Source organism: Eutrigla gurnardus (assembly GCF_963514095.1).
Source record: "Eutrigla gurnardus genome assembly, chromosome: 12".
Lineage (NCBI taxonomy): Eukaryota > Metazoa > Chordata > Actinopteri > Perciformes > Triglidae > Eutrigla > Eutrigla gurnardus.
Window position 1 is genome coordinate 26,444,128 of NC_139926.1, and position 25,433 is coordinate 26,469,560.

General features: G+C 44.9%; 3 protein-coding genes across 6 annotated transcripts in view; 1 reads left to right on the plus strand and 2 right to left on the minus strand.

Annotated features, from left to right (window-relative positions):
• The window catches only part of cUnh2orf69 (chromosome Un C2orf69 homolog), a 7,817-nt gene extending 6,562 nt beyond the window's left edge, over window positions 1-1,255 (plus strand). The window contains exon 3 of the mRNA XM_084022998.1: window positions 1-1,255. This exon is cut by the window's left edge and continues 1,213 nt beyond it. The gene's annotated coding sequence lies outside the window, so the exon portion shown is untranslated.
• Window positions 1,256-2,495: 1,240 nt separating this feature from the next.
• stk17b (serine/threonine kinase 17b (apoptosis-inducing)) lies at window positions 2,496-12,575 on the minus strand. Its single transcript, XM_084022991.1, has 7 exons — window positions 11,948-12,575; window positions 8,147-8,359; window positions 7,299-7,437; window positions 6,497-6,623; window positions 6,186-6,234; window positions 5,781-5,960; window positions 2,496-4,803 (listed from the first exon to the last, which is right to left on the minus strand). The coding sequence occupies exons 1-7, from the start codon at window positions 12,067-12,069 to the stop codon at window positions 4,578-4,580; spliced, it is 1,056 nt and encodes a 351-aa protein (XP_083879117.1). The 5' UTR covers window positions 12,070-12,575; the 3' UTR covers window positions 2,496-4,577.
• Window positions 12,576-15,194: 2,619 nt separating this feature from the next.
• Window positions 15,195-25,433, minus strand: part of hecw2a (HECT, C2 and WW domain containing E3 ubiquitin protein ligase 2a) — a 34,120-nt gene continuing 23,881 nt past the window's right edge. For all 4 annotated transcript variants that reach the window (XM_084022950.1, XM_084022948.1, XM_084022951.1 and 1 more), the window contains exons 22-30: window positions 24,715-24,828; window positions 22,468-22,620; window positions 21,738-21,836; window positions 20,194-20,323; window positions 19,848-19,994; window positions 18,894-19,008; window positions 18,130-18,215; window positions 17,694-17,806; window positions 15,195-16,398 (exon numbers count right to left, since the gene is read on the minus strand). In XM_084022950.1, the coding sequence (XP_083879076.1) occupies window positions 16,287-16,398; window positions 17,694-17,806; window positions 18,130-18,215; window positions 18,894-19,008; window positions 19,848-19,994; window positions 20,194-20,323; window positions 21,738-21,836; window positions 22,468-22,620; window positions 24,715-24,828 (1,069 nt within the window). In that variant the 3' untranslated portion in view covers window positions 15,195-16,286. The remainder of the gene's footprint in view (window positions 16,399-17,693; window positions 17,807-18,129; window positions 18,216-18,893; window positions 19,009-19,847; window positions 19,995-20,193; window positions 20,324-21,737; window positions 21,837-22,467; window positions 22,621-24,714; window positions 24,829-25,433) is intronic.

A 25,433-nucleotide genomic window follows, 5' to 3' on the forward strand; every position in this document is an offset into this window, starting at 1 on the left:
ACATTATATACTATGACTTTTGTCTTGACTTTTTCCGACATTCTATATTATGACTTTTTCCGACATTCTATATTATGACTTTTTCCGACATTCTATACAATGACTTTTTCCGACATTATATACTATGACTTTTGTCTTGACTTTTTCCGACATTCTATACTGACTTTTTCCGACATTCTATACTATGACTTTTTCCGACATTCTATACAATGACTTTTTCCGACATTATATACTATGACTTTTGTCTTGACTTTTTCCGACATTCTATACTATGACTTTTTCCGACATTCTATACTATGACTTTTTCCGACATTCTATATTATGACTTTTTCCGACTTTTTTTTTAATTTTCTTTTTTTTACTTTTTCCGATATTCGATACAATGACTTTTTTCAACCTTTTTCAGAAATTCTGTACTATGACGTTTTCTCTTGACTTTTTCCGACATTCTATATTATGACTTTTTCCGACATTCTATACAATGACTTTTTCCGACATTATATACAATGACTTTTGTCTTGACTTTTTTCAGAAATTCTGTACTATGACGTTTTCTCTTGACTTTTTCCGACATTCTATACTGACTTTTTCCGACATTCTATACTATGACTTTTTCGTGTGTCTTTGTGACTCTTAATCTGTGTTAATTTAATTCCTGCCATGATTTTAAAGCTGCAAAGTAAAAACTGTCGATGTAGATTTTAGGGACCGGGACGTAACGGTATAATGCTGCCCCCCGTATTTGTTGTAGCATGAGGACAGATCTTACACATCCCACCCTTTTAATGTACGTTTGGCTGAAGCATCACGTTTATACCTGCACTTGTTTTAGACGTGTGAATGTCGGAATGCCTGAACGTTTTGGTTCAGACTTCATCGGTTGGTCTCAGCGGTGATTCTTGATTGTATTCGGATGTCTGACCGGTGACGAGGTCACAAAGACTTCATGATTCTGTCCTCATTCCTTCCGTTTGATCCCGTTTGATCCCGTGATCCGATCACCAAATAATACGCTATGCCTTCTTTCGACTTATTATTTTCTGTTTTTTATGTTTTTTTTTCGCTAAACAATTTTATTTGGAATGCTATACTATGACTTTATTCTGGGGTGAAAATGCACGTCCTTGCTCGCTGCACATGCCGTGAAAATGTTTCAGTATGTTATTAATTTCTGTACGATGGCGCTTCTGTAGCATCTTTGCACTTTGCCGATGGCTGTAACTCATCCTGCTGAATGTAACTTCAAATCATTCCATTATGTTTAATACGTGCGTGTGCTACGCTGTTTAAAAACCTGCAAGAAGGACATGAAATATGTTTTGTGTTGAGCAAGTGTTCATTTCAGAAGCAATCCCAAAACATATATGTATAAAATGCTAAATAAAGACTTGTGTGAGAAACGTTGGCTTGCTTTGGTCTGACTGTAACCTGCAGCGTCCTTCAGTGTCACCGGTCACATGGAGCAAACAGGTGATGATGTCATTGGGTGATGATGTCACTGCTGCTCCACTTCTCCGGGACGACGGCGTGACGGCCAGCTGAGCTCAGGCAACGAGCTCTCACACGGAGGCCACGGAGCTGCCGGAGGCCACGGAGCTGCTGGAGGCCACGGAGCACAATAGACGTTCACACAATGAAGTCGAGCCCACAGCGAAGTGTTCACGTGACGGCCGGACAGCGACGGCAAACACGAGCCGCTCTGTCCGACGCCGGGAGGGCGCTTCGTCACCCGGCAGTGAGATCCCCGACATCACCCTGGCTTTTTCCGACATACTCTAATAAAACGTCAGGGAAAAGGTCATAGTTTAGAATGTCAGAAAAAGTCAGGAAGAAAGTCACACGGGAGAATATGTGAACTCCTCACAGAAGGAACCCGACCCGGGATTCGAACCCGCGTGCCATTTGCTGTGAGGCGAAAAAAATCATAGTTAAGTATGTCGGAAAAAGTCATCGTAAAGTATGTTAAAAAGTAATATTTGTTGTGACTTTAACAACAGCAGTTACGAGTTTAACACATGATATTCAGGTCGTCTTGGACGGGTCAGTTAAAATAAGATGTAAGCATTGATTAATCACATGACCTTATGGTTCATATAAAACATCATCAGCTGAATGACTCATGTGGTCAGATTGGGATGGTCTCATTCTGTCTGGATTAGTTTTCGTGGTCCCAGCCTTGGTCGGGTTGAACCACAGTGAGTTCTCTGACCTGAGCATCGCTGTGAGGAACCGGCCGGACCACCGGAACCGGCTGGACCACCGGGACCAAGCGATGTGGACCAACCTTTAAAAACACCAAGGCTTTGTGACAGCAAGTTAAAGTGATGAACGGATTCTAAATATAGTGAACAACTCATTCTCTTCCCGGTGTATAAATACATCTACAGCAGTGTCTCTATGTAGAGTGTCTTAACGCTCTGGAACCAGCAGGTGGCAGCAGTGTGGAGAGAGGAAGCATTCTCCTCCAGAACAACAAAGAAACATCAACTAGCAGGTATTTTCTACAACCTTTAATGAGCGTTTCCAGTTTGCTTTGTGATGCCTACATATTAGCCTGCAGTTGATCAGAATACAATAAAAGATTATGTGGTTTTCTTTTCATTTCAGATGCAATCAGAATGCTCATACATTAAAACAAACAAAGAAGGTATAAAATGCAAAATAAAGATGTGTGAAACGTCGAGTTGCTTGTGCTTGGTCTGAGCGAAGGTCGCGTTCACGTGACGGTGAGATGACATCACTGCAGAACGAGGTTACGACACCAGTCTTTAAACCGATGCTGAACAGCAAAGAGGAAGTACAGTTGTACAGCTGAGCTTGAGAAACTTCCTGTGTCAAACGAGAGATTATTTAAAAAGCTATGAGAAATACTCTTAAAACGACGTCAGATTCAAGCTTATTTGCTTTTACAGAAGCACAAGAGATGCTGCGACTTCTCTCGAGCTCACGGCCGCCATCAGACGGAGAAATGCTCCAGCTGTGTGGATAAAACGCTGACGACACGTGGAGATGAACGTGTTTCAGTGTCAGTCAGGATGACGGCACAGATGAGAGCGTGGCGGTGGCTGGTAGACGCCCGTCTCACACTACATAAAGGCCATTGTACCAGCCGGTGACGACAACAACACAACACCATGTTACTCGGTTTGGCACCTCGGAACAACAAACAGGAATGTTTAACTGGAGCTTCAGAGCGATAGCACCTCATCCCAAATCACTTCCTCATCAACAACCTTTCATATCTACCTTTCTTTACCCTCAACATCACAACTTACAGGAGGAAGTCTCACATTCAATTCAACAAACCATCAAACTTCACCTTCACAACGCTTCTCTCCCTTTACTTCCCAGTCTGACCTCCGAACCAGTACGACCTCCCAGTCCAACACGACCTCCCAGTCCAACACTTACAGGAATTATCCGTTACACCGTGACAGCCCTTATTTTAAATAACATCCTCTCGCACCATAATCACCCCTCCTTATAAGACACATGAGCACATTATTTACACAAACATAAAGTATAAGTCCAGCACATAAATAATAATAATAATAATAATAATAATAGTAGTAGGCCTATGAGGATAACATGGAGAAACAACAAAGTGAGCAGAGTGAGCAGCATGCCCTGAGATGAAGGAAACAACAGGGATGTTTGAGGCAGCGTGAGCCGACGGGAGCTCTCTAAGTGAAGGACACTGAACGGCGTTGACCCCGGTGACCCTGGAGTAAGTGCTGAAGTTTGTCCTCTTCCGGCTGACGAAGAGGAAATCACCGGGTGAGTACGGGCGTGGCGCCGCATGAGTCACCGTACGCTTTTCAGTTTCCATCTCACTAGAGACGCCATGAATATCATGACTGGTTACATGAACGGCGTTCTGTGGAGTTATTAAAATGAGTTTGATCTAAAACAAAACACCCTGAGGGAAGTTTAGGAGCCTGGGTTTTTGACGGCGGATGTAGAAACGTGAGGGGAAGGCAAACACAGCAGGAATGTAAGACGCTCGGCTGGAATTTAACAGCTTAGACGTGGGAGTGACGAGGGGCAGCGAAGGCACCACAGCAGCCTGTTTCACAACCGTTCAGTTAGAGCCTGAAGGACACACACCAAGCCCTAAAGAGTCAAAAAGGTTTCCCATAATGCCGTGCTGTCCAGCTGATCCTCTTCAGCATGCAAACAAACTGAACTTCGACCTTAAGGCGGAGCGCCGGTGGCGTCTTCGAGGCTTCTTGAGGAATTGAAATACAGGAGAGGTATTGCATAGATTTGCCCTTTATCGCTACGGCAACCAGACGCAGCGCCGTGGAAACACCAGAGATACCGACATGGAAAAGGTATTAAATACTTCGGGTTAATTCAGACATACTGTACAAATATCACACTATTTAGACAGCGGTGGATCAGTGATAGACCTCCAAATGTAGCTGGTTATCTTTGGTTTGAGTGGTGGAATTTTGCAAAATGAGTGAAATATAAACCAAGTATTTTGAGTGGTGACAGGAGGCTTAAAAGAATTTAAAAGCTCACGGGGGAGGAGCCTCACACTTCAATCCCTCCCCAGTTTTCACGCTGCTTCTTCAGAAGTCCCCGTCTCCGGGCCGCTCCTCGTCGATGCGGATCTTTTTGGCGTGCGAGTGTGGCGAGTCCAGGAAGTTCTCCTTGTCTTCGGGGTAGTCGAGCGGGGCGGCCCACTTGGCGCCGCAGCTCCTCTCGCGGACGGCGCGGCTGGCGGCGGGTTCGGGGCTCAGGCAGAGCTGCCACAGCCAGGGGTGACTCATGCACTCGGCGGCGCTGGGCCGGTCCCTGCGGGAGGAGCAGCCACGTTAAACACCAACAGTCACGACGCTGCAGCTCCAGCAGCCCTCCACACTAATTCACCACGTTGTTTCTGTCAGCTACGTAGAAATCGGTCCAGTGTTGAGGCCGTTACACGGGCTGTGATGCGATGCTTCAACGAGCCAATAAAAGAGCTGCTTTTTGCCACCGACAGACTCAGATCCTAAGTGTGAAAGAACCCAACAGACCAATCAAAGTTTCTCTTTCACTGTTTGCTGCCATGTCATGTGATATCTCTGTAGGTGCTTTCCACCATGTTATCAGACACTCATCTTCATCTGAGACTGTCAGAGGCAAGAAGAAGCTCTTTGAGGGACCGCACACGGACGGGGAGGATGTTGCCCGGGGCGACCACCTGTTCAGCACTCAATACTGGACCCAGTTCAAGAACGGTGACCCCATCAGTCAAATCTGAGGTGAGTCTGAGGGTCTGAGGTGAGTCTGAGGGTCTGAGGGGAGTCAGAGGTGAGTCTGAGGGTCTGAGGTGGGTCTGAGGGTCTGAGGTGAGTCTGAGGGTCTGAGGTGAGTCTGAGGTGAGTCTGAGGGGAGTCTGAGGGTCTGAGGTGAGTCTGAGGTGAGTCTGAGGGTCTGAGGGGAGTCAGAGGTGAGTCTGAGTTGAGTCTGAGTTGAGTCTGAGGTGAGTCTGAGGTGGGTCTGAGGTGAGTCTGAGGTGAGTCTGAGGGGAGTCTGAGGGTCTGAGGGGAGTCTGAGGGTCTGAGGTGAGTCTGAGGGGAGTCTGAGGGTCTGAGGGTCTGAGGTGAGTCTGAGGTGAGTCTGAGGGTCAGAGGGGAGTCTGAGGTGAGTCTGAGGGTCAGAGGGGAGTCTGAGGGGAGTCTGAGGGTCTGAGGGGAGTCTGAGGTGAGTCTGAGGTGAGTCTGAGGGTCTGAGGGGAGTCTGAGGTGAGTCTGAGGGTCTGAGGTGAGTCTGAGGTTTTTTTTACTCACTCTGGCGTCTTGACCAGCAGCTTGCGGATGAAGTCCACGGCCAGCTCGGAGACCCTGGAGAAGGTCTCCCTGCTGTAGTCCACGTTGACCTGGGACACGTTCAGGTACGTCTCCTGCTTGTCGTCCCCGACGAACGGAGACTCGCCCGTCACCAGCATGTAGGCGATGACGCCCACGCTCCTGAGAACAGTAGACATCATTAAGTCCTGCTTTCATCATTCCGGCCACCACAAAGGTGACCATTAACATAATTACCCCGACTGTAAACAGCCATTAGCTTCTGCTGAGCTACTTTGTGGTCTGTGGCTTCACGCTGCCGACGGCTCACTTTCATCCACAAATCACTTCAGCGTTCAAACCACCTTTACTTTGGGATCGCTGGGAGTTTCTGTGAGATGGACTCACCAAAGGTCCGTGGCCGTGGTGATGGGCTCGTAGTTCAGGATCTCAGGAGCTGCATGGAGACGTGGAAGAAGAGTCGTCATGTATAGTGTAGGGATGTCTGCCTGGAATGTCCTGCATGCTTTTACACTTTGTGTTGTCTTTATTTCCCCACGTCTCCACTAACTGGTTATTCATGAGTGTTTCACCAAAGCATTTTTCTCTTCACATTTCCCTCCAGGAGGGTTTTGATCTTTAGTGTGGCTTTGGATGATGGATGATGCTGTCTGCTGTACTCTGAGTAATGAAAGCGTGTTTCATGCACATCACCTTACCCACATACTCAGGTGTGCCAAGAATCTCTCTGAGCTCTCCGACGGCGCCCAGCCTGCGCGCCAGGCCGAAGTCTACGATCTTTATGTCTCCCGGCGGAGACAGGCCGGTCAGGAGGATGTTCTGAGGCTGAGAGAGACAAGGCAGGGTGAACATCACGTAGGACTAGATAAGACCAGGTACCTTTAAACCTGGGCTCCAAACTCCAATCACATCACAGCATTACGTAACTCACGTCGCCTTTTGAACATCGACTCAACAATCATGTGTTTCCCTCGAGGGGAGAGGTGTTTACCTTTCTTTTACCTGATTATTGGTTTAAGTGCAGCGATATATTGACCACATGACACTGTGTAAACACGGCCGTTATTAAATCATTGCATCATTCTGAGGAGAACATGCAGCGACGTGCTTCAGCACCAATCAGCACCTTCTGTAGGCTGAATACATAATGAAGCTCTCAGCCCAGTGAACTTTATATAGAATATATAGAATATGTGGGGATCCTCCTGTGACTGAAGAATCAGCCGTTTCACGCTGTGCTTTCCCACTTTGCCACGAGCTCAGCCTTCTGCTACCACACATGATCCTCCTTCTAGGCTCAACTGTGGCATGAAAACAGGAAATTGGGGTTTTGTGTGCACAACTTCTCTAAAAAAGGGAATACACAGCCGAGCACTTAAGGGGGATGTTTGTGGCGAAGTAAAAATAGATTGCGTGGACTCCGGCTACTCTTGTGCATGTCATTGTGTGTGTGTGTGTGTGTGTGTGTGTGTGTGTGTGTGTGTGTGTGTGTGTGCAGACCTTCAGGTCTAAGTGCACCACGTTGCTCTGGTGGAGGTGGTGGACTCCCTCCAGGGTTTGCCTGATCAGACGGGTGATCTGGGCCTCGGGCAGCAGCTCGTCAGACACGCAGTGGTCAAATATCTCTCCACCGGCCGCACTGGGAGGAAACAAACACGGTAAATACACAACAAACGTATGCCATTGGACAACATGAGCAACAGCAGTGAACTGTACTGGGCCCGGTGGTTTTCACCCACAGCCAGAGGGCCGCTGGTTTGGATCCTACAAGTCTCTGCAAAGTGTTATTGAGCAAGCGAGCAGCCTCCCTTTCTGCTTACTCACTGTAAAGCCATGTCGGTGGAAAGCGTCTGCCAAAGTTGACACAAAGCCCTGAAACGGTGGACGAGTACAAAGTTCACCTGATTTGATTACATTTCAGGTTATTCAACTTCCCAGGTGGCCCTGTGTGAGCCGTCCAGGCAGCGTCACATCAACAAAGCCAGGCGTTCAAGTCCAATTAAAAAGTGTCGCCAACGACACGTGTTAAAGAAAAAAGAAGGTGCGGTCAGAAAAGCACAGAGATTCAAATCCCTGCTAGTTTCTGTTTGGATGATACAAAGAACACAAGATGTCAGAGAAGGAAACAGTCTCCAACACCAAAGGTCAAGAGGACAGGACACGATAGTGAAAATGCTGCTTAACCTGTTACAAAGAATGACATTAAAAAAGCCATGAGCAGCTGCTTGGGAGTGGACAAACAGGACTTCAGCCGTCAACACCGTGCTGCTGCGTGTTTGTGGTAGAAACACTCAGCCGGCGTCCGCCGGGGGAAGGGGCGGTGGGAATATGGCGTGTTGTGAACTCACTATTCCAGCAGCAGGACGATGTCGTGGTCCGTCTCGTAGGCCGTGTGCAGGTTGACCACCCGGGCGTTGTTGTGGGCCATCTCCAGGACGGCCATCTCGTGAATGACCTCCGCCCGGCAGTCGCGGCCCCGCCTCCTCTTCCGTAGGAACTTGGCAGCGAACACTTTGCCCGTGGCCTTCTCCACGCAGCGCTTCACCACGGCGAACTTCCCCCTGGGAAGCAGGAAGTGGACATGTGGTTAAGGGGCCCGCCTTTCACTCAGAGACCAGCTTCATTTAAATAAATCATGAAACAAATCCCCAAAATGATGTGATTGATTCCTTCCATTAGAAGAGCTACCATTCTCTTTGCTTTCCAATGTATGACACATAATGCACCTTTCACAATAAAGGTTTCTGCATGGAAAATCACAGCTGATGTACCCTTGATTAGAGGGGACGTTAATGAGGAAACATTTCATTGTTGTATGTTAAAAAGGTCAAATATGCAATAATTCCCTCAAACAGAATCCCTGTTAATAATCACTTAAGTCCCTCTCTTGTGTTGGGGACCCTTGTGGGTGTTTGGTCCCCACCTCGGGGTGTCACGTCCAGCCAATAAGCAGGCTAGGCATAGACACAGAGAGAGCAGGCAGGCCACAGTAGGATGAGGCGTCAAAATCCGGAATTCTGTGTTTAAAAACCGCAAACAATAACTCAGACCACCATGTGTCCAAACATATTTCCAAGATAGCGTCAAAATAAAATACATTAATTAATTAATATACCGTATACTCCCAGGATTATTTAATTAATTATTGCTAGTGATACAAGCAGCTGAAAAGCAACAATCCAACAGTACAGAATAAAAAAAAATAAAAAAAACATGTCCGCCCACCAAACCGCGAACTGAAATAGATCAGAAGACGTGATTCAACCAGCCAGTACTCAGATTTGGCTCCTCTTCACATGCAGGATCATTAGAGCCCACGACTGGGGAACCACCGGAAAGCAAATCAGAGCAGACTCGGGCTTAAAGACGCCGAGACAGCCAGAAGGTGAGACAGGTACATTCAGACAGACAGGATGAGAAGAATAAGGTGTTGGTAGAAGAATGAACCTGAAGGGTTATCTCCGGTTAAATGATTCTCACATTGTCCTGAGAACTTGTCCTACTTTAACCTCACTAGCAAGAAAATTAAAAATCAGCTGATATCATATCCAATAAGTGGAAACACGTCTCCACAGGGCCTCGCAATCACTGGCACAACTGAAAACCATTTAAACCCAAAATAACCACATTACAAGCAGCCCAGAACAATGACTGCAGGTCTCAGAAGGACTTCTCTCAAAGAATAGAACAATGGCAACTAAACTAACCTCATACTTTATACAGTTTGAGTGTTATAACAAGTATTTTACATCATGTTGAATAAATGCATGACTTCCTGTGGTATCTTAACCTAAATTAGCAATTTAATAATCCATAATTATGGGGTTATTAAAGGAGCGTTCCAGAAATTCACTCCAGAAAAGCTTTCAAACGGATTAAAAACACAGAAAGTTCAAATAAGAAGCGACAGAGAGGCAGAGATATTCTGACTTTACGTCTAATGAGCTCAAACTGCTGGATCCTATAATTCCCACAATGCAACTCAGTAGTTAGTTGTTGTTGTTACCTAACCAGTAAATGCCCACACCTTTCAGACGCCACGCCTCTTGTTAATAACATCTAAAAAATAAAAATGTAATTGTAGTCTGAACGTACTGAGATGTCGTGAGGGCTTGTTTTCTCCTGACGAAGCACGTTGACATTATAAAAACAGCTTTTATGGGCTGAAGAACACTCCTCGTGAGTAGTTAACTCATTCCACCTATGAAGTTGATCAACTGCATTGAGCAACGTTGGGTGACGAGGGGAGGAAAAGATTAGAAAGGCTACAGATGTAGAAACACAGTGTATTATGTTGAACATTTACTTTTAAATTAAACTTTCACACTCTGTAGTTTGCTTCTGTCGACACCAAACACCCCCGACTCTTTAGCGTGCTAGCTGCTATGCCAACACGCTCGTTGCCATGACGCTGGTTTGATGCTGGACAGGTAAACACACTGTTTTATCAGGGGTTATGTTTTAGCTGTATGAAAATGTCACAAATATTCAGCCGAAAATAATTGCTATTCTAGATATTATCCCGATAATCATCAAAATATGCTTGAAACTCTTAAAATGTCATTTTATTATCACTTATTTTCTAGTTGACATCCTTCAAACCTAAATATATGTTTTAATTTGGGGTCTATTTTTCACTTCTCTACTATGATAGCAAGCTAGAGTTACTTTTTGTAACTTGTTGCAAGTTTTTTTGTTATCGTGATCAGCGGTAAAATCATTTATCGTCCCGTCGCTGCCAACAAGGGTCGAGGAGAAAGTCTGAGACTCAACCACAAATAAACGTTCAGTAAAACCAAAACAATGAGCTAAAACACTAGAGTTGTTTTACCGTTGCCGAAGCATTTCAACATTTCAACCAATGCTAACGTAGAAAATACTGACGACAAAGAAACAGGTAAACACAGCGAAACAGAAGTCCTGCGTTGTGAAAAAGGTCAAAGTTGATGTTGCACCAACGTTAGAAAAGGGTTAAAAGTGGAACTAGAATTGTTCTCATCGTGTTCTTTAAAGAATTGCTCCACAGAACTTCCCGTTTTGACAAATCACACAGAAATAAGCCGAAGTAGCGTTTCTTCTTTCTACCCTGTGGTTTCTACATGTGACGTTTCCTGCCTCCTATTTGGAAATCACATTATAAAGCGCTGCATGACACATCACTTCAAACACACCTCAGAGATCTCAGGATGCCATCATCAACTGTCAGCTGTTGCCATGGCGAGCACACACACAGACACACACACACACACACACGGTGCCAAACACATGACATGTGTACTTGTGAGCACGATATTCAGGTCTCCTGTGTTTACAGTGGCTACAGGTCAGAGTACAGAGTCCACATGCAGGTAGAGTCAGCGAGTGCACGCCAGACCTGGCCGTGCCTTTCACGTGTGCAAACAGACAACGCAGGCTTGAACATATAAGACATATAATCAGTGTAATTGGTTAGATTAGAAAAAGGCTTCATTTTCCTATTAAATGTTGGTATCCGTGTGGCAGTTAGTCTCATGTTTAATGTCTAAATCTAAATTTAGTGAAACCATTGTCTTTTTTTTCTTTAGGCAATCATCATGATGATGCTGCAGAATGTACCGTCTATTGTCGACAATATATTTCTTTAAATAAAATTAACCAAACCAATGATAAACATTTCCACGTGATTACACAACATTTTAAACAGGAAGTAAATTAATTTCCATTAATCAGCTTTGATAGGTAAAACATAAAATATACAAATACAACAGTACAACTATGACATATAAATAACTAAAATCAATCATTGAGGTGAATGTGATGCCATGTTTGAGTCTCAGACTTGCTGTTGCATTTATTTCTAATTTATTTTAACTTTATATGTGACTCGTGTACTTGTACTTTGCCCGGAGACTTGAGTATTCCGTGCATTGCTGCAGTACATAAACATGTTGAATCATTGATAACCTGAGGATCGTCGGATAATAATTAACTTTAATGTGATGTATAATCTGTATAGTGTGGTCTTATCCTCCAGGTAGACTCTATTAACAACCCGCTTTAACATGAACGACATCCCTATGAATCCCCCCGGAGGAGGAGAGACCCTCAGTCTCCCCCCCGTCTCTCCCTCTCTGTTGCCCCGGGACAACAGCCCCATCAGTCGGACTCACCTCCCGAGCTCCCCGGTGACCTCGTACACGCTCTCCATCGGCTCCGTGCAGATCGGGGTCTGGATCTCCCCGAGGAGCCCCGCCGCGAGCCCGCTGCGACTGTCCAGCCGCCGCCGAGACATCGTCTCCGTCCCCGCTCCCCCCACCCCTCCGACGGGGTCCCGTTTACGGTCTGCGGTCCTGCTGGTCCAGCTACCCGGCTGGAAGCTCCGCTGGACGCCGAACAAGAGGAGGCAGGTCGGGACTAACTTAACGAGGCTGAACTAGCGGCTTCACTTCCGGCTCCGCGGCGGGTCGCTGCATGTTAAGTTAGCCGGCTGCCGTTCACTTTAGCCGCTCGCGCGCAGCCGTTCACTTTAGCCGCTCGCGCGCACCGACTCCGGTTAGCTCAACGGTCGCTAACTAAAGTTAGCTCAACGGTCAATGTCGCGGCTTCAAAAGTGAGTTAAACCGACACCCCTCCCTCCTGCCCGGCAGAGGAGCGGCTAGTCCGTAAGATCGACCCCCCAAGGCGGATTCCGGTGCTACTAGGACCCGGACTACCGATGCGGACCAGGACTAAACAGCTCGGTGACTGCGTCTACGGAGTTTTCGATCATCTTTCTTTTTCACATCCTTCTGTTTGACACTTTGTCGACACGTCACGACTTGGCGCATGCGCATTCTTGTTGTGTTTGAAAAAAAAGAGAAGAGAGCTTCTTTGAAAGTTTTAAAGTAACAGGTGTGTAAGCTGTAATCATTTACTCCCTAAATACGTAGACAGGTAACCACACAGCTCACAGGAGTTCAGCAATGACCGAAACAAATAATTAAATATAATATCAATTCATATTAATTGCAGGTCGGAAATAGAAGTACAATTGTATATATTTCATACTCGAATAAAAGTGGAAAAAGTACTATAAAGTATCCCTATGAAGGACGTTTCTACTGGCTGTTTTTTACAAAGACTAAATGGATATATCATCATATTAACAATAAATAATGGATTCACCTCAAATGCATTAAAACTAAAGTAACGAGCCTTTTTTGAAAATGTGAGGAGAATAAAGATAATTGTTTTAAAGTCAGTAAAGTAAAAAATAATAAAAAATACTCAAAAATGTATATTTGTACTTCCCACCTCTTCATGTGACAAAATTAATTCAATCAAATTATTTCTTAAAATCTCACAATTATGACTTAATATCTTTTGAATAAGTTTCCTCATACACTTAACAATTTAAAATGATCAGTCATAATTCTGAAACGCTGCATCGAGTTTGGGAGATTAAAAAAAAACCTAAATTATGAGATTAGTTGAATGTTTGAGTAACTATTGTTGTCATTTTATTTCATTACTTGGTAATAACTCAACTTATGAGTCTTTCCTTCGTCAGAAATAAGCTGTGTTCACAGTTTGTGTACATTAACATCTGCAATAAAAACCACAATACAAATGAATGAAGTCTGTATAGCGGTAGTCTTAATCTGATATTTTCTTTTTAAATATATTTGTGTACAATTAGTTGCATTTATTTAATCTTTTTTTCAAATCTGTCTGTAAAAGATGAGAGCTCTGGGTCTATGAGAGGATGTTTAAGGAAGCAGAGGTAGTATAGCGTTGTATAAAGATGAGAAGTTTCATCATTTCACTTGTCAACTGTTGCAAAAGATAAATAAGGGTCACATGTCATCGATCAAAATTTGCCATTTGTTGTCTTTTATTACAATCATCAGGGTGAAATGGAGACACACGTACAGGAGCTTTGCATAGAGTGGAAGTCTGAAAACCGGACGTGTCCTGTCAGAAATGTACGAGGAGGAGACGACTTCTTCGTCTGGATGTGAAGTGATCCATCTTCTGCAGCAGACCCCCCCTCCCCTCCCCCTCCCCCCCCCTCCCCCGGTGAGCGTACATCCCCGACAAGGTGATGGTCTGTAAAGGTGAGTGTGAGTGGGACGTGTTTTGTTAGACAGAAACAGAGAGCAGGCCCTAATGGTTGACTTTGCAAGCCCCAAACCTTTGGTACATTCGGTGCAAATATATATATATATATATATACACACATATATATATACACATATATATATACACATATATATATATATATTTGTACACACAACAGGACAGACGAAACATACACATTTATATACAAAGAGGACAAACACGAACATGTGCTCTCACGTTTCACAAAATCAAAACAGCCCTATGGATCACAGCCGTCGTCGCCGTGACGACGGAGAGTTGTTTTGAGCATGCCGCCGAGATACTCGCCATGACACTGTCATAGAGAAAACAATACTATCGCATTCACACGCCGTCCGTTCCAGCAGCCAAAACCCAGGTGACCTTAGCCCCCCCCCACACACACACACCTTGTTCCCACCTGACACTCTAGGTATGACAGGTGAGTGTAAGGCCATAAGGCCACCTGACCCCCCCCCTCTCTCTGAATGGATAGCAGTATCCTCATGCAAAAGAAAGCTAGTAAGGACAGTGTGTTGCACTATTTCAGCATGCAATATCGAGCTATAACACAACGCCATCTAGGGGGTTTTCTGCCCCAGCACAGCTCACAGAGCTGACCGGGAAGATCCCGCATGCAGTATTGGACTTGGGGGGCACTGGGAGGGGGGGCTGGGATGTGACAGCCTGCCTCCACATTTCACATCACATGTGGGGCTCTGGCACCATTCCAGACCCCCTGTGGTGTAGCTCCAACAGGACTCTGTACAGTAGGTGTAATCTTGCATGCACCCCATAGAAAACGAAAAGGTGTGTATGTGTGTGTGTGTGTGTGTGTGTGAGAGACTGAGTGAAAGGGTCCTCGGTTGTTTTTTTTTGGGGTCGTGCACTTAAAGAGTTATAGAAATGTTTTATCACATGCTTTTCAAGACAAAAACTATTGCCCGGCATGGACTTGTATGCCAAAAAGTTCTACCGTGTAATAATATCCGTACGGCCGTGCAGGCCGGTGCTCGTTGCCCCCGACAACGTCGCCATCACACCCGGTCGGGTCGTTCACAAAAAGGAAGGAAGTCACCGATTTCTTTGCTCCGTGATGACAGCACATCTATACTGCCCCCTTGTGTTGATATTTCCCCATTTTAGGGGATTTAAACCCTCCTCAAGTTTCACCATCTTTTATTTGTGGGACACATGGATTATTATTATTATTTTTACAAGGGAATAAAATAGCTTCCCTTATGAAATTTCACTTTATGGTCAGGAAAACCCAAGAGGCACTAAAAAGGTCCCACTAATGCACCCCGTAGACCAGGTACCCGGGTAGACCAAGTTCCCAGGTAGACCAGGTACCCCGGGTAGACCCGGTACCCTGGGTAGCGTCTTTCAGCCGACGAGGCCGAATCCGGACTAAAGCGCGTCCTCCTTCCTCAAAGCAACGGCGTCCACGCTTCCTTTCCCTCCACCTCCAGCCTCCTCTTCCCTCAGAGGCCCAAACAGAGTTGCTTCCTACATTCAGTCCCTTATTTGGTACATTCATCACTTTCACGGGGCGGGGGAGGGCATGGCGAGGGCCAGGAGGACTTCTGAGCAGACTCGTGATGAATGTGTGGATCCAGGCCGACGCTGTAACGTCGTACACGGGTTTGTCGTGTGCTGCGTGTCTCAGGTGCGTCTTCACATATTCGCCTTAGTAAGAGCATCGACGTCGCACTGTTGAGGGTAACAGTCCAGACCAGAACCTGCTTATCACAGTGGGTGACCGATGAGCTGTGACTCATCGTCCAGCTGAGTCAGCGGTCGCAACCGTCCAGACCAGTTTTCAGTATTAGACCTGTTTGTATGCAGGTTAGTACTTTCATCTGCGTGTCCAGTTCTACGTCTAAAATGTACCTTTCTCCCAACGATATAAAATCTTCAGGGGGGGGCATTGGTTTGCACCATTGATAGAAAAGAAAATGTCCCATGTCGTTGTGTGTTATAGTTCATAAGGTTGCAGCCTCAGTGCAGAAAGGACACAGTTTAGAGGTCCAGAGGGGAGAGTGGGGGGGGAGGAGGAGGAGGGAGGTGCTAGAAATCCAGCAAACAAGGCCTTTAACTGAAGAGATAAAGCACACATGTGGCTCAGTGAACAAAAGGTTACTTGGACAACAAGAGAACCGTCCAGCTCTGATTCTCCACCTTCCTTCCAGAACGTGTTCCACTCGACTGACTGCTGTGAGATACCTGAGAGGAAGGCGGAGAGCCGGAGTCTGAGAGCTCGCCGAGTGACAAAATAAAAATCTGAAGAAATAAACAGCAGTCGTCCAACGGGGAAGGGGGTGGGGGGGTTAGTTGCCATTTGAGGATATTAGTTTTAGTTTCCGTGTCCTCCCAGATTGTTCTCTCTGATTACTCCAAACCGAAGGTGCTCGTCTCCTCCACAGCCGTGACCAGCTTCTCGTAGAGCATGGAGAAGGACGGGTAAGGGGGGAGGTCCAGACGGTTAAAGCAAGTGTGAGCCCTGTGGAGACAGACACACACACACACACACACACACACACACACACACACACACACACACACACACACACACACACACACAGATCACCAGATGGATGTACAACATTATAAATATAAATAAATATATCTGTTGTCAGTTTACGACACGATATAAGATACTTTTGTTGCTTTTCAATAAAAAAGAACATTTACTAATACATAGTGGAAAGAGAAATAGTTCAAATGGTAGATAGAAATCAGATCAGGTGATGCCTTTAATGTACGAGATCTGACGTCTGAAATGTATCATAGCTTTAATAGATGATGTGCTGATAAAGTAAAGGTGGGAATATCGAAAGAGAACATTAAATCACGGATGGAATAATTGCGTTTCACGATATTATCTGGATAATCACCGGAATACGCTTAAAACTCTGAAAAAAGGCACTCAAACACACTAAAATCACTTTTCTATATTCTTGACAACGGTAATAATAATAGTAAAATAAAAAGATCTAAAAATGACATACATTAATCATCATGCATAAATGAAGCATAAATAAAACATGTATTTTTGTATGCTGTATTTTTAAACTGGGCTCTAGTTTTCAGGTTTGGTGTTTTCTGTGTTTCCTATAAGATGACATATTGTTCCCATTAGTTTGTTGATTCCATCCATTTTCATCCATTAAGCTCAAGTATTCTTAGCGTTTCTCTCCCCAGCTAAGTTTTCCAGATCTTCCTGGGAATCCTAAATTGTCCTAGACCAGCCGAGATACAGAATCCCTCTAGTGGTCTACCCGGGGGCCTCTTACCAGATGGACTCTCCCTGAAAAACCTCTGACGGGAGGCACCAATCCTGATCAGCTGGCCCCCTTTCATGTGACGGAGCGTCTCCATCCTCGCCGCCATACAGCAGAAACTAATCTGGTCTGGACCACAACGGTCTGCATCACTGCTGACATCACAGCGTCTCCATCTCACCCTCACGAACGAGACCCAGACATATTTGAACCCTTGCTTCGGGGGCCGTGACTCACTCGCCCTGGAGGGCGCAATCAACCGTTTCCTGACAGAAAACCGCCGCCTCAGACTCGGAGGTGCTGACTGTCGGCAGCGGTCGGCACTCCGTTGATTGCAATGGAAAAATACCAAAAACTCTGACGTGCAAAACGCACCTTCGTAACCTATTGAGGCCATCTTTCATAACGGTTTTAGCGTGGCGTGACAATCAATATTTAATTTAGCAAGGGAAGGTATAAAATATGAATGTGGGTGAAGCTAAAGGCTACACAGGCCTCCCGTCAGGCATCCTACCTGGGTAAGGAGGTGATTTTCCCCCACTTCTCCACACAGAACCTGCGGGGTCCGTTACTCCCCCGGAGAGCAGCGAATCCCTCGTAGGGGATACTCGAGGTGCCCGTCACGAACTAGAGAGAAGAAGGCCACACAGGTCAAGGCATGAAAGCAGCTTCTTTAACCATGGTTAGTATTTCTGACTCTTTATATTTAATATGAATTCAAACCAAGTATTCTCACTTAAAATGAGAATTCTCTGACTTTGAAATTGCATGCAAATCGATAATCTAGTTACATGTAAGCAAGATTGGACCAACATGCCACACCAGCCAGCTCAAAGCTCAAAGCCCAGAGTGCATCTGTGATGTGTGACGCCTCTGCAGCGCCTGCAGCGCCCCCGGCCCGCCACACGGGGGCGGCCTGCGTGCATGGCGGTCACCGGCGCGTGCCGTACCTGCAGCAGCCTCAGCCTCTGCTCGTTGTTGAACCTCTCCACAGCTGCCCAGAACCAGCGAATCACTATGTGGTTGTCATGGTAACCTGCAGGGAGATAAGACGATGATGGTGCATGAGTCAGAAGAATAACAAACATGGCCTCCGTCCCCTCCGTCCCCTCCTCATCGTCTTCCTGCCTCCGTCTCCACCGTTCCTCCTCCTGTGATTTGGTTGAACGGGCTGTTTAATGTTTAATCCGTCCCTCCCAGTCGATTCCTCTATTAAAAGAGCTTCACACTGAGTCATGGCCGACTGTCGGTTTGAGCTCTCCCGTCTCCCTGCTGCTGGCTCCTCCACCGACTGGCCAGACCCTTTAAAAAGCCTTTTAATGGGATCTCTTCTAAACGCTTTGGACACTGGCGCTTGCACAATAAAATATCACAATAATTAAATGGAAATAACTCCCCCAAACCTTCAAGAGCTCGTCGTAATCTGCAGATTACTGTGAAGCTTAATACAGTTGTTAAACTCAACAATCACCATTTATTTCATAGTAAGATGAGCAATGATCACAGGGAGTAGAATATTTCAATGATTTGATATTTAAAATCCAGGTCGAGTTTGAACCATTTGTGAAATTAAAATGAAAAATGAAATAACTGACGTATTATTAACCGACCTCGTCCCGCTGAGGGTTCATCTAATCTTACTGCTAAGTTTCCTGCTGCACACCTGCAGCTTCATGTTGGAGATCAGTCACCGCCCCCCTCCAGCTCCACGTACCTCCTCTGTACTCCGTGTTGTTCCTCCAGTCCGCCAGGTCGATCTCTGCCGTGCCTGCTATCACCAGCTCCAGCTCCCTGGCATCAAACACCGACACCAGCCGCACATCCACCACCTAAACGACCACACACACACATGGGACGGCCCATTCATTTATCACATAGCAGGAGGAGACTGGAGATCCTCAGCGTGGAGGTAAACACGCACACGGCAGCAGGATAAACATTGTTGTGGGAAGTTTCCACCAGCTTGTTTACGGTAAATGTATTTGATTTGTTCAGCGGAGCGAGGCTCGTAAACTCTGTCAGCCTGCTGGGCGACGGACTGCAGCAGCGTTAGGATGAGGAGATGCATCCAAAGCTGTGAGCTACGAGCTGCCAGCAGCTTCTTATACAGATCTACACTGTTATTTATCATGCAATGTTTCACAGAAACACTGCACACACACACTGCTCTGAACCGACACTTAGATCACATCCAAAGGTTCTCGGCAGGCCTGAGCAGCTGTATATAGTGACACGTTCACAGCAACGTCATCCACCAACATGTCAGCTGTCAGTCGGCGTGTCGGCTGGAAGGACACTCCCGGGTTATTGAGTTTGTATTAGTCATTCTGAGCACCCGATGCCATGACGTAACCACGCTGCATCATCGGTATTGATCAACAATCCTGGAAGCGTGGGACGATATGTCAACGTCACGATTGACCCGAAAATGAACAAAATATGATTCAGACCTCTTAAAGAGGCAGTGCAACATACTGGAGCCACTCTTCCCTTACAGGTACTGAAGAAACAAAAAGATATTTGTGTTGTGGATAGACACATCTGTTTTGTTTAGTCAACTTCTGTTATTTAATCTTAAATAAGATGATATAAAACACAAGTTCACACTATCGTCCCATCCCTACGTATGAAATGTATGTCCTCATGTGCTATCATTAATAACTCCTACCTCATAGAAGCCTCGGACCAGGCTCTCCGTCTGCTGGGCCACGCCTCGCTCGATACGCCATTTCACCATCCGCTCGATGTACTCCTTCTTGTTCTTCTCCGACACGGGGATTCCAGCCCCGCCCGGCTTCAGCTCTCGCTCCGTGATCTGCAGAGAGAGACGCTTCAGTACCGAGATGTTTCACCAGGTCTCATTAACAAATAGGAGAAAACACACACACACACACACACACACACACACACACACACACACACACACACACACACACACACACACACACACACACACACACACACACACACACACACACACACACACACACACACACACACACACACACACACACCTGTCCAAAGACCTCCTCGTTGACGGTGAAGGTGAGGTCCAACATGTCTTCGATGTCGTTGTCCTTCATCCACTGCAGGCTCTGGTGGAACTCCTCATCCAGGAACTCCAGGTCACTCAGGTCACACGGGCTGCAGGAGGTCACCACAGCGTGCCAAGGGGTCAACGCTTCCTTACTCATCAACCAACCGCTAACTAGCCGAGCTGCCCTCTCACACAGTAACATATGAGACAGAGTGATGCTTGCAGGAGAATCCCATGGAGACAAGAAAGCCTCTTAGTCTCAAGTGATTAAATCAGCGCCGTCAGTACTATATTCAAATTCTGCTAATAGATAATGGAAATGCTAAACTCAGACCTTTTAATGTGATGATGATAGCATATAAATAGCTGAAATAAACACTTACTGCTGCTTAGCTTGGATTTTTTACATTTTGGTGAATCTGTAAATTACCTTGATTACTTTTTATACACAGAAAAAAAAATGAAATTGATGATGAATCGTTTTTTAAGTTATAGTGTAGCACCATTTCCCTGTAATGCAGCATTAAAGGAGTCATCACCAGGAAATCGCAATTTCTCTTGTTAAAACATGCATATCTGTGTTTGACCTCAGTTGAAACTTGCCTGAAAGGCTGGAGTTTGAAAGTGGCGCCGTTTTTTCGCTTCTGCTCTTTTTCCGAACAGGAATAGCACACAAGGGTGTGCATTCCTAAAGCACGAGATTTTGATTCTGCGCCTTCGGTGACGTCACCGTGGAGGCTACTTGCATAAGCCCACCCCTCTTTCACCACCCAACCCCGCCCCGTCCGCTACCTGACGTCCTGCTGTAAACGTGTCTCTTCAACCGTCTCTGGCTCTTCACTCTCCGGTTCGGGTTCCGACTCTGGTTCGTACATAAATGCCTGAATTCCGTAAGGTTCGTCATTTAGTGTGTGCGCCATGACAGGGGGCTGTTTATGTTTTGGAGTCTGCATGCAGGCAAGCCCCCCCGGCTCTGTCCTTCCTGCGGCGAATCAACGCGCGCCTCATTACATATTATACAATGCACATCCGGACCAGTCAAAACCTCGCGCGTAATCTCGCGTGATAAAATCGCGGTACGAAAAAGGGTCAGAACAAGCTCAATGTTTGATTAAAATTTTTTTTTTTTTTTTCTAATAAGTTTTACGAATTGATCCAAAGCGATCCAAGGGGGGCTGGATACGTATAAAACCAGGTTATGACTCCTTTAAATATTTGACTTTGTTAAAAACTACTGTGTGTGATTTGTTTTTCTATTTGTGAAGTAAACGCTTGGATCCATCTGGAGAGGTTACGACCCCTGATTGTTACATAAACATCTGTCCTCCATGCACACCGTTGGCTGGGTTTGTGGTTGTTTGGACAAAGCTATTAATAAGGCGCTGCTGCTGCTGCCAGCTCTGACTGAGACACTTAGATTCTCAGTCCTACGGAGGCAGTGAGGGGGATCTGAATGAAGAGCCCTGCAGGCCGGCGTGGAGTAGGAAATCAGAGGGGAGCGAGCAGGCTCGGGGGACTCACATGCGAAGAAGACCCTTGTAGAAGGGTCGGGTGAAGAAGGCATCCAGCAGGTACTGGTGGACCAGGGCCAGGCCCAGGATCCGCCCACTGAAGCGAAACCTGGACGCAGAAACACAGAAGAATTCAAATTCACATGATTGCTCAGATCAGACGTTTGAGAAACAGATGGAGGAGATTTCTGTCAACTTAACAGATTTAATCTACTTTCAGCAGATAAACAAGTTAGTTTTTGTGTTTCGAGTGCGTATTTAAAGGGAAATCTGACGTTCACGTTCCAACTGAAGACGCACCAGATGGTGAGACTGTTTACTGTGGGAATAACAGTGAAGTCTGTAGCACAGACCGACTGAGACAGCAGCAGGAGTTTCTCTCCTGGCGAGTCCTCTAACATCAGACAGATCGCCTCGACCAGAACAGAAGTATGGACTTGGCATTCTTCAGTTTGATCAGCGCCACTAGGTTTACAATAAAACCCCCGAGGACTCGACTTTATGTTGTATCTTCATACTATGATTCTCCCGTCTCATCATCCCTCCCAACATCCTCACTGAGACTTGAGATTTGACTGCCGAGCCACAAATCGCTGATCCAAATTTCCACACATCAACTCGCCGACGACTTCTATTTTGGGAATCGACAGTCGGAGCGGACGAGACGGACGCTTAACAGTCGCCACGGCAGCAGGACAACGTCAACAAAGGTACATTAGACAGACATATTGAAAGGTCACCATTCGTGGTGGTTGTCTACGAAGGCCGACATGGGGCTGATCTGGACCGTGTACGTGTCGTTGGCCGAGTACTCAAACAGGCCGTAGTACGGGTTGAACAGTTCTCGGGACACCAGGAAGAAAAACTCTCTGGAGGGTCCGCTGTAGTCCAGCCTGCGATCATCACACAGAAAACATACATCAGGAGGAAAACTACATCCATCAGCATGCAGGGCTCCCTCTAGTGGTGGAAAATATGACGGGATTGTATGAGTCAAACAAACGCAGGACTTTCACCCTGGAGACAGCTGTTCATGTCCACATTGAGTTATTTTAACATATGTATGTTAGGTAATATACGGATTTTAACATAGCTATGCTAACTTACGCTACATACTTACGTCACATACTTAACTAACGTCACATACTTAACTAACGTCACATAATTAACTTACGTCACCTACTTAACTAACGTCACCTACTTAACTAACGTCACATAATTAACTTACGTCGCATACTTAACTTATGTCACATACTTAACTAACGTCACATACTAACTTATGTCACATACTTAACTAACGTCACAAGCTAACTTACGTCACATACTTAACTTATGTCACATACTTAACTTATGTCACATACTTAACTAACGTCACATACTTAACTAACGTCACATACTTAACTAACGTCACATACTAACTTACGTCACATACTTAACTTATGTCACATACTTAACTAACGTCACAAGCTAACTTATGTCACATACTTAACTTATGTCACATACTTAACTTATGTCACATACTTAACTAACGTCACCTACTTAACTAACGTCACCTACTTAACTAACGTCACATACTAACTTACGTCACATACTTAACTTATGTCACATACTTAACTAACGTCACAAGCTAACTTATGTCACATACTTAACTTATGTCACATACTTAACTTATGTCACATACTTAACTAACGTCACCTACTTAACTAACGTCACCTACTTAACTAACGTCACATACTAACTTACGTCACATACTTAACTTGTGTCACATACTTAACTTATGTCACAAGCTAACTTACGTCACATACTTAACTTATGTCACATACTTAACTTACGTCACATACTTAACTAACGTCACCTACTTAACTAACGTCACATAATTAACTTATGTCACATACTTAACTAACGTCACAAGCTAACTTATGTCACATACTTAACTTATGTCACATACTTAACTAACGTCACAAGCTAACTTACGTCACATACTTAACTTATGTCACATACTAACTTATGTCACATACTTAACTAACGTCACATACTAACTTATGTCACATACTTAACTTATGTCACATACTTAACTTATGTCACAAGCTAACTTATGTCACATACTTAACTAACGTCACATACTTAACTTATGTCACATACTTAACTAACGTCACCTACTTAACTAACGTCACATACTAACTTACGTCACATACTTAACTTGTGTCACATACTTAACTTATGTCACAAGCTAACTTACGTCACATACTTAACTTATGTCACATACTTAACTTACGTCACATACTTAACTAACGTCACCTACTTAACTAACGTCACATAATTAACTTATGTCACATACTTAACTAACGTCACAAGCTAACTTATGTCACATACTTAACTTATGTCACATACTTAACTAACGTCACAAGCTAACTTACGTCACATACTTAACTTATGTCACATACTTAACTTATGTCACATACTAACTTATGTCACATACTTAACTAACGTCACATACTAACTTATGTCACATACTTAACTTATGTCACATACTTAACTAACGTCACAAGCTAACTTACGTCACATACTTAACTTATGTCACATACTTAACTTACGTCACATACTTAACTAACGTCACCTACTTAACTAACGTCACATACTAACTTATGTCACATACTTAATTTACGTCACATACTTAACTTACGTCACATACTTAACTAACGTAATATACTTAACTTAAGCTAAGCTTATGAAAGAAATATACTTATTTAACCATGATCTTTTCCTCAACATGACCAAGTAACTTTGTTTGAATTAACAAAGTTAACCACGCGTTATAGATTATCGTGCACGTTGAATAACGATGGTTAAAGGAGGACGCGTTAAAACCAAGCGTCTGAATATGACTAGCTGGGAGCTAAACGTGTCTAAATGTTGTCGTTCTTATACAATAACCGGTGTAGACAACAGCTGAATCTGGCGGGTATTAAATGAATCGTGGTTCTCACCCGTCCTCGCCCACAAAGCTGACGTAGAGTTTACTCCGCTGCAGGTCTTTACGGGAGTAACACATGATCTGGTTGAAGGCGTCCTCAAGGAGGTGATCCCTGCGTATGATGAGCCTGCCAACCACAAACAGAACATAATGACCTGATGGGATCTGGTTGTTCATGTTAACAACACTAATAATACTGTGTACAACACCATCTCCATAATTAACTTAATACACTATTATTTAGAATTTTACAATCAGCAGACCAAATGAAATGCCAATTAGTTTGATGGTGAGTATTGTGAGCGGCGGGACGGTGCACGTGGGATGGGAGTCCAAATTAACTACAGTGTGTGTTTTCATGGTGATGAAGGAACAACCAGCAACAGCCTGACTCATTCATGTGTTTTAAATGCAGCTCTAGGGCGGCGGGCGTTGATACACAAACAATACTTGTTTGTCTTTTGACAGAAACAAATAAATATTCCCAGACTGATCCTTTAACACTGGAATTAACCAAATGAATGTCATCCTCTGTGAGATATTAATAAGATAATCATACGTTGGTTGATGAGCATCACTCTAGTGCAGAAATACAGATTTGTATTCCCTTCAGGGAAACTAGTCTCCCCTGAGTGTTTTAATATAACAACATGCTGTCAGTATAAGACAGAATAGACATTTGTACTCTTGCTGTGATATTGTTATATACATCCATGTAAAAATCAGACAGTC

Excerpts from the sequence above, each read along its gene's own strand:
- stk17b (XM_084022991.1), bottom strand. The coding sequence starts at position 12,069 with ATGTCTCGGCGGCGGCTGGACAGTCGCAGCGGGCTCGCGGCGGGGCTC. Across the intron at positions 7,438-8,146 it reads ATCGTCCTGCTGCTGGAATA|TGCGGCCGGTGGAGAGATAT; the intron begins GTGAGTTCACAA and ends GTTTCCTCCCAG. Across the intron at positions 6,235-6,496 it reads TGGCACACCTGAGTATGTGG|CTCCTGAGATCCTGAACTAC; the intron begins GTAAGGTGATGT and ends GTCTCCATGCAG.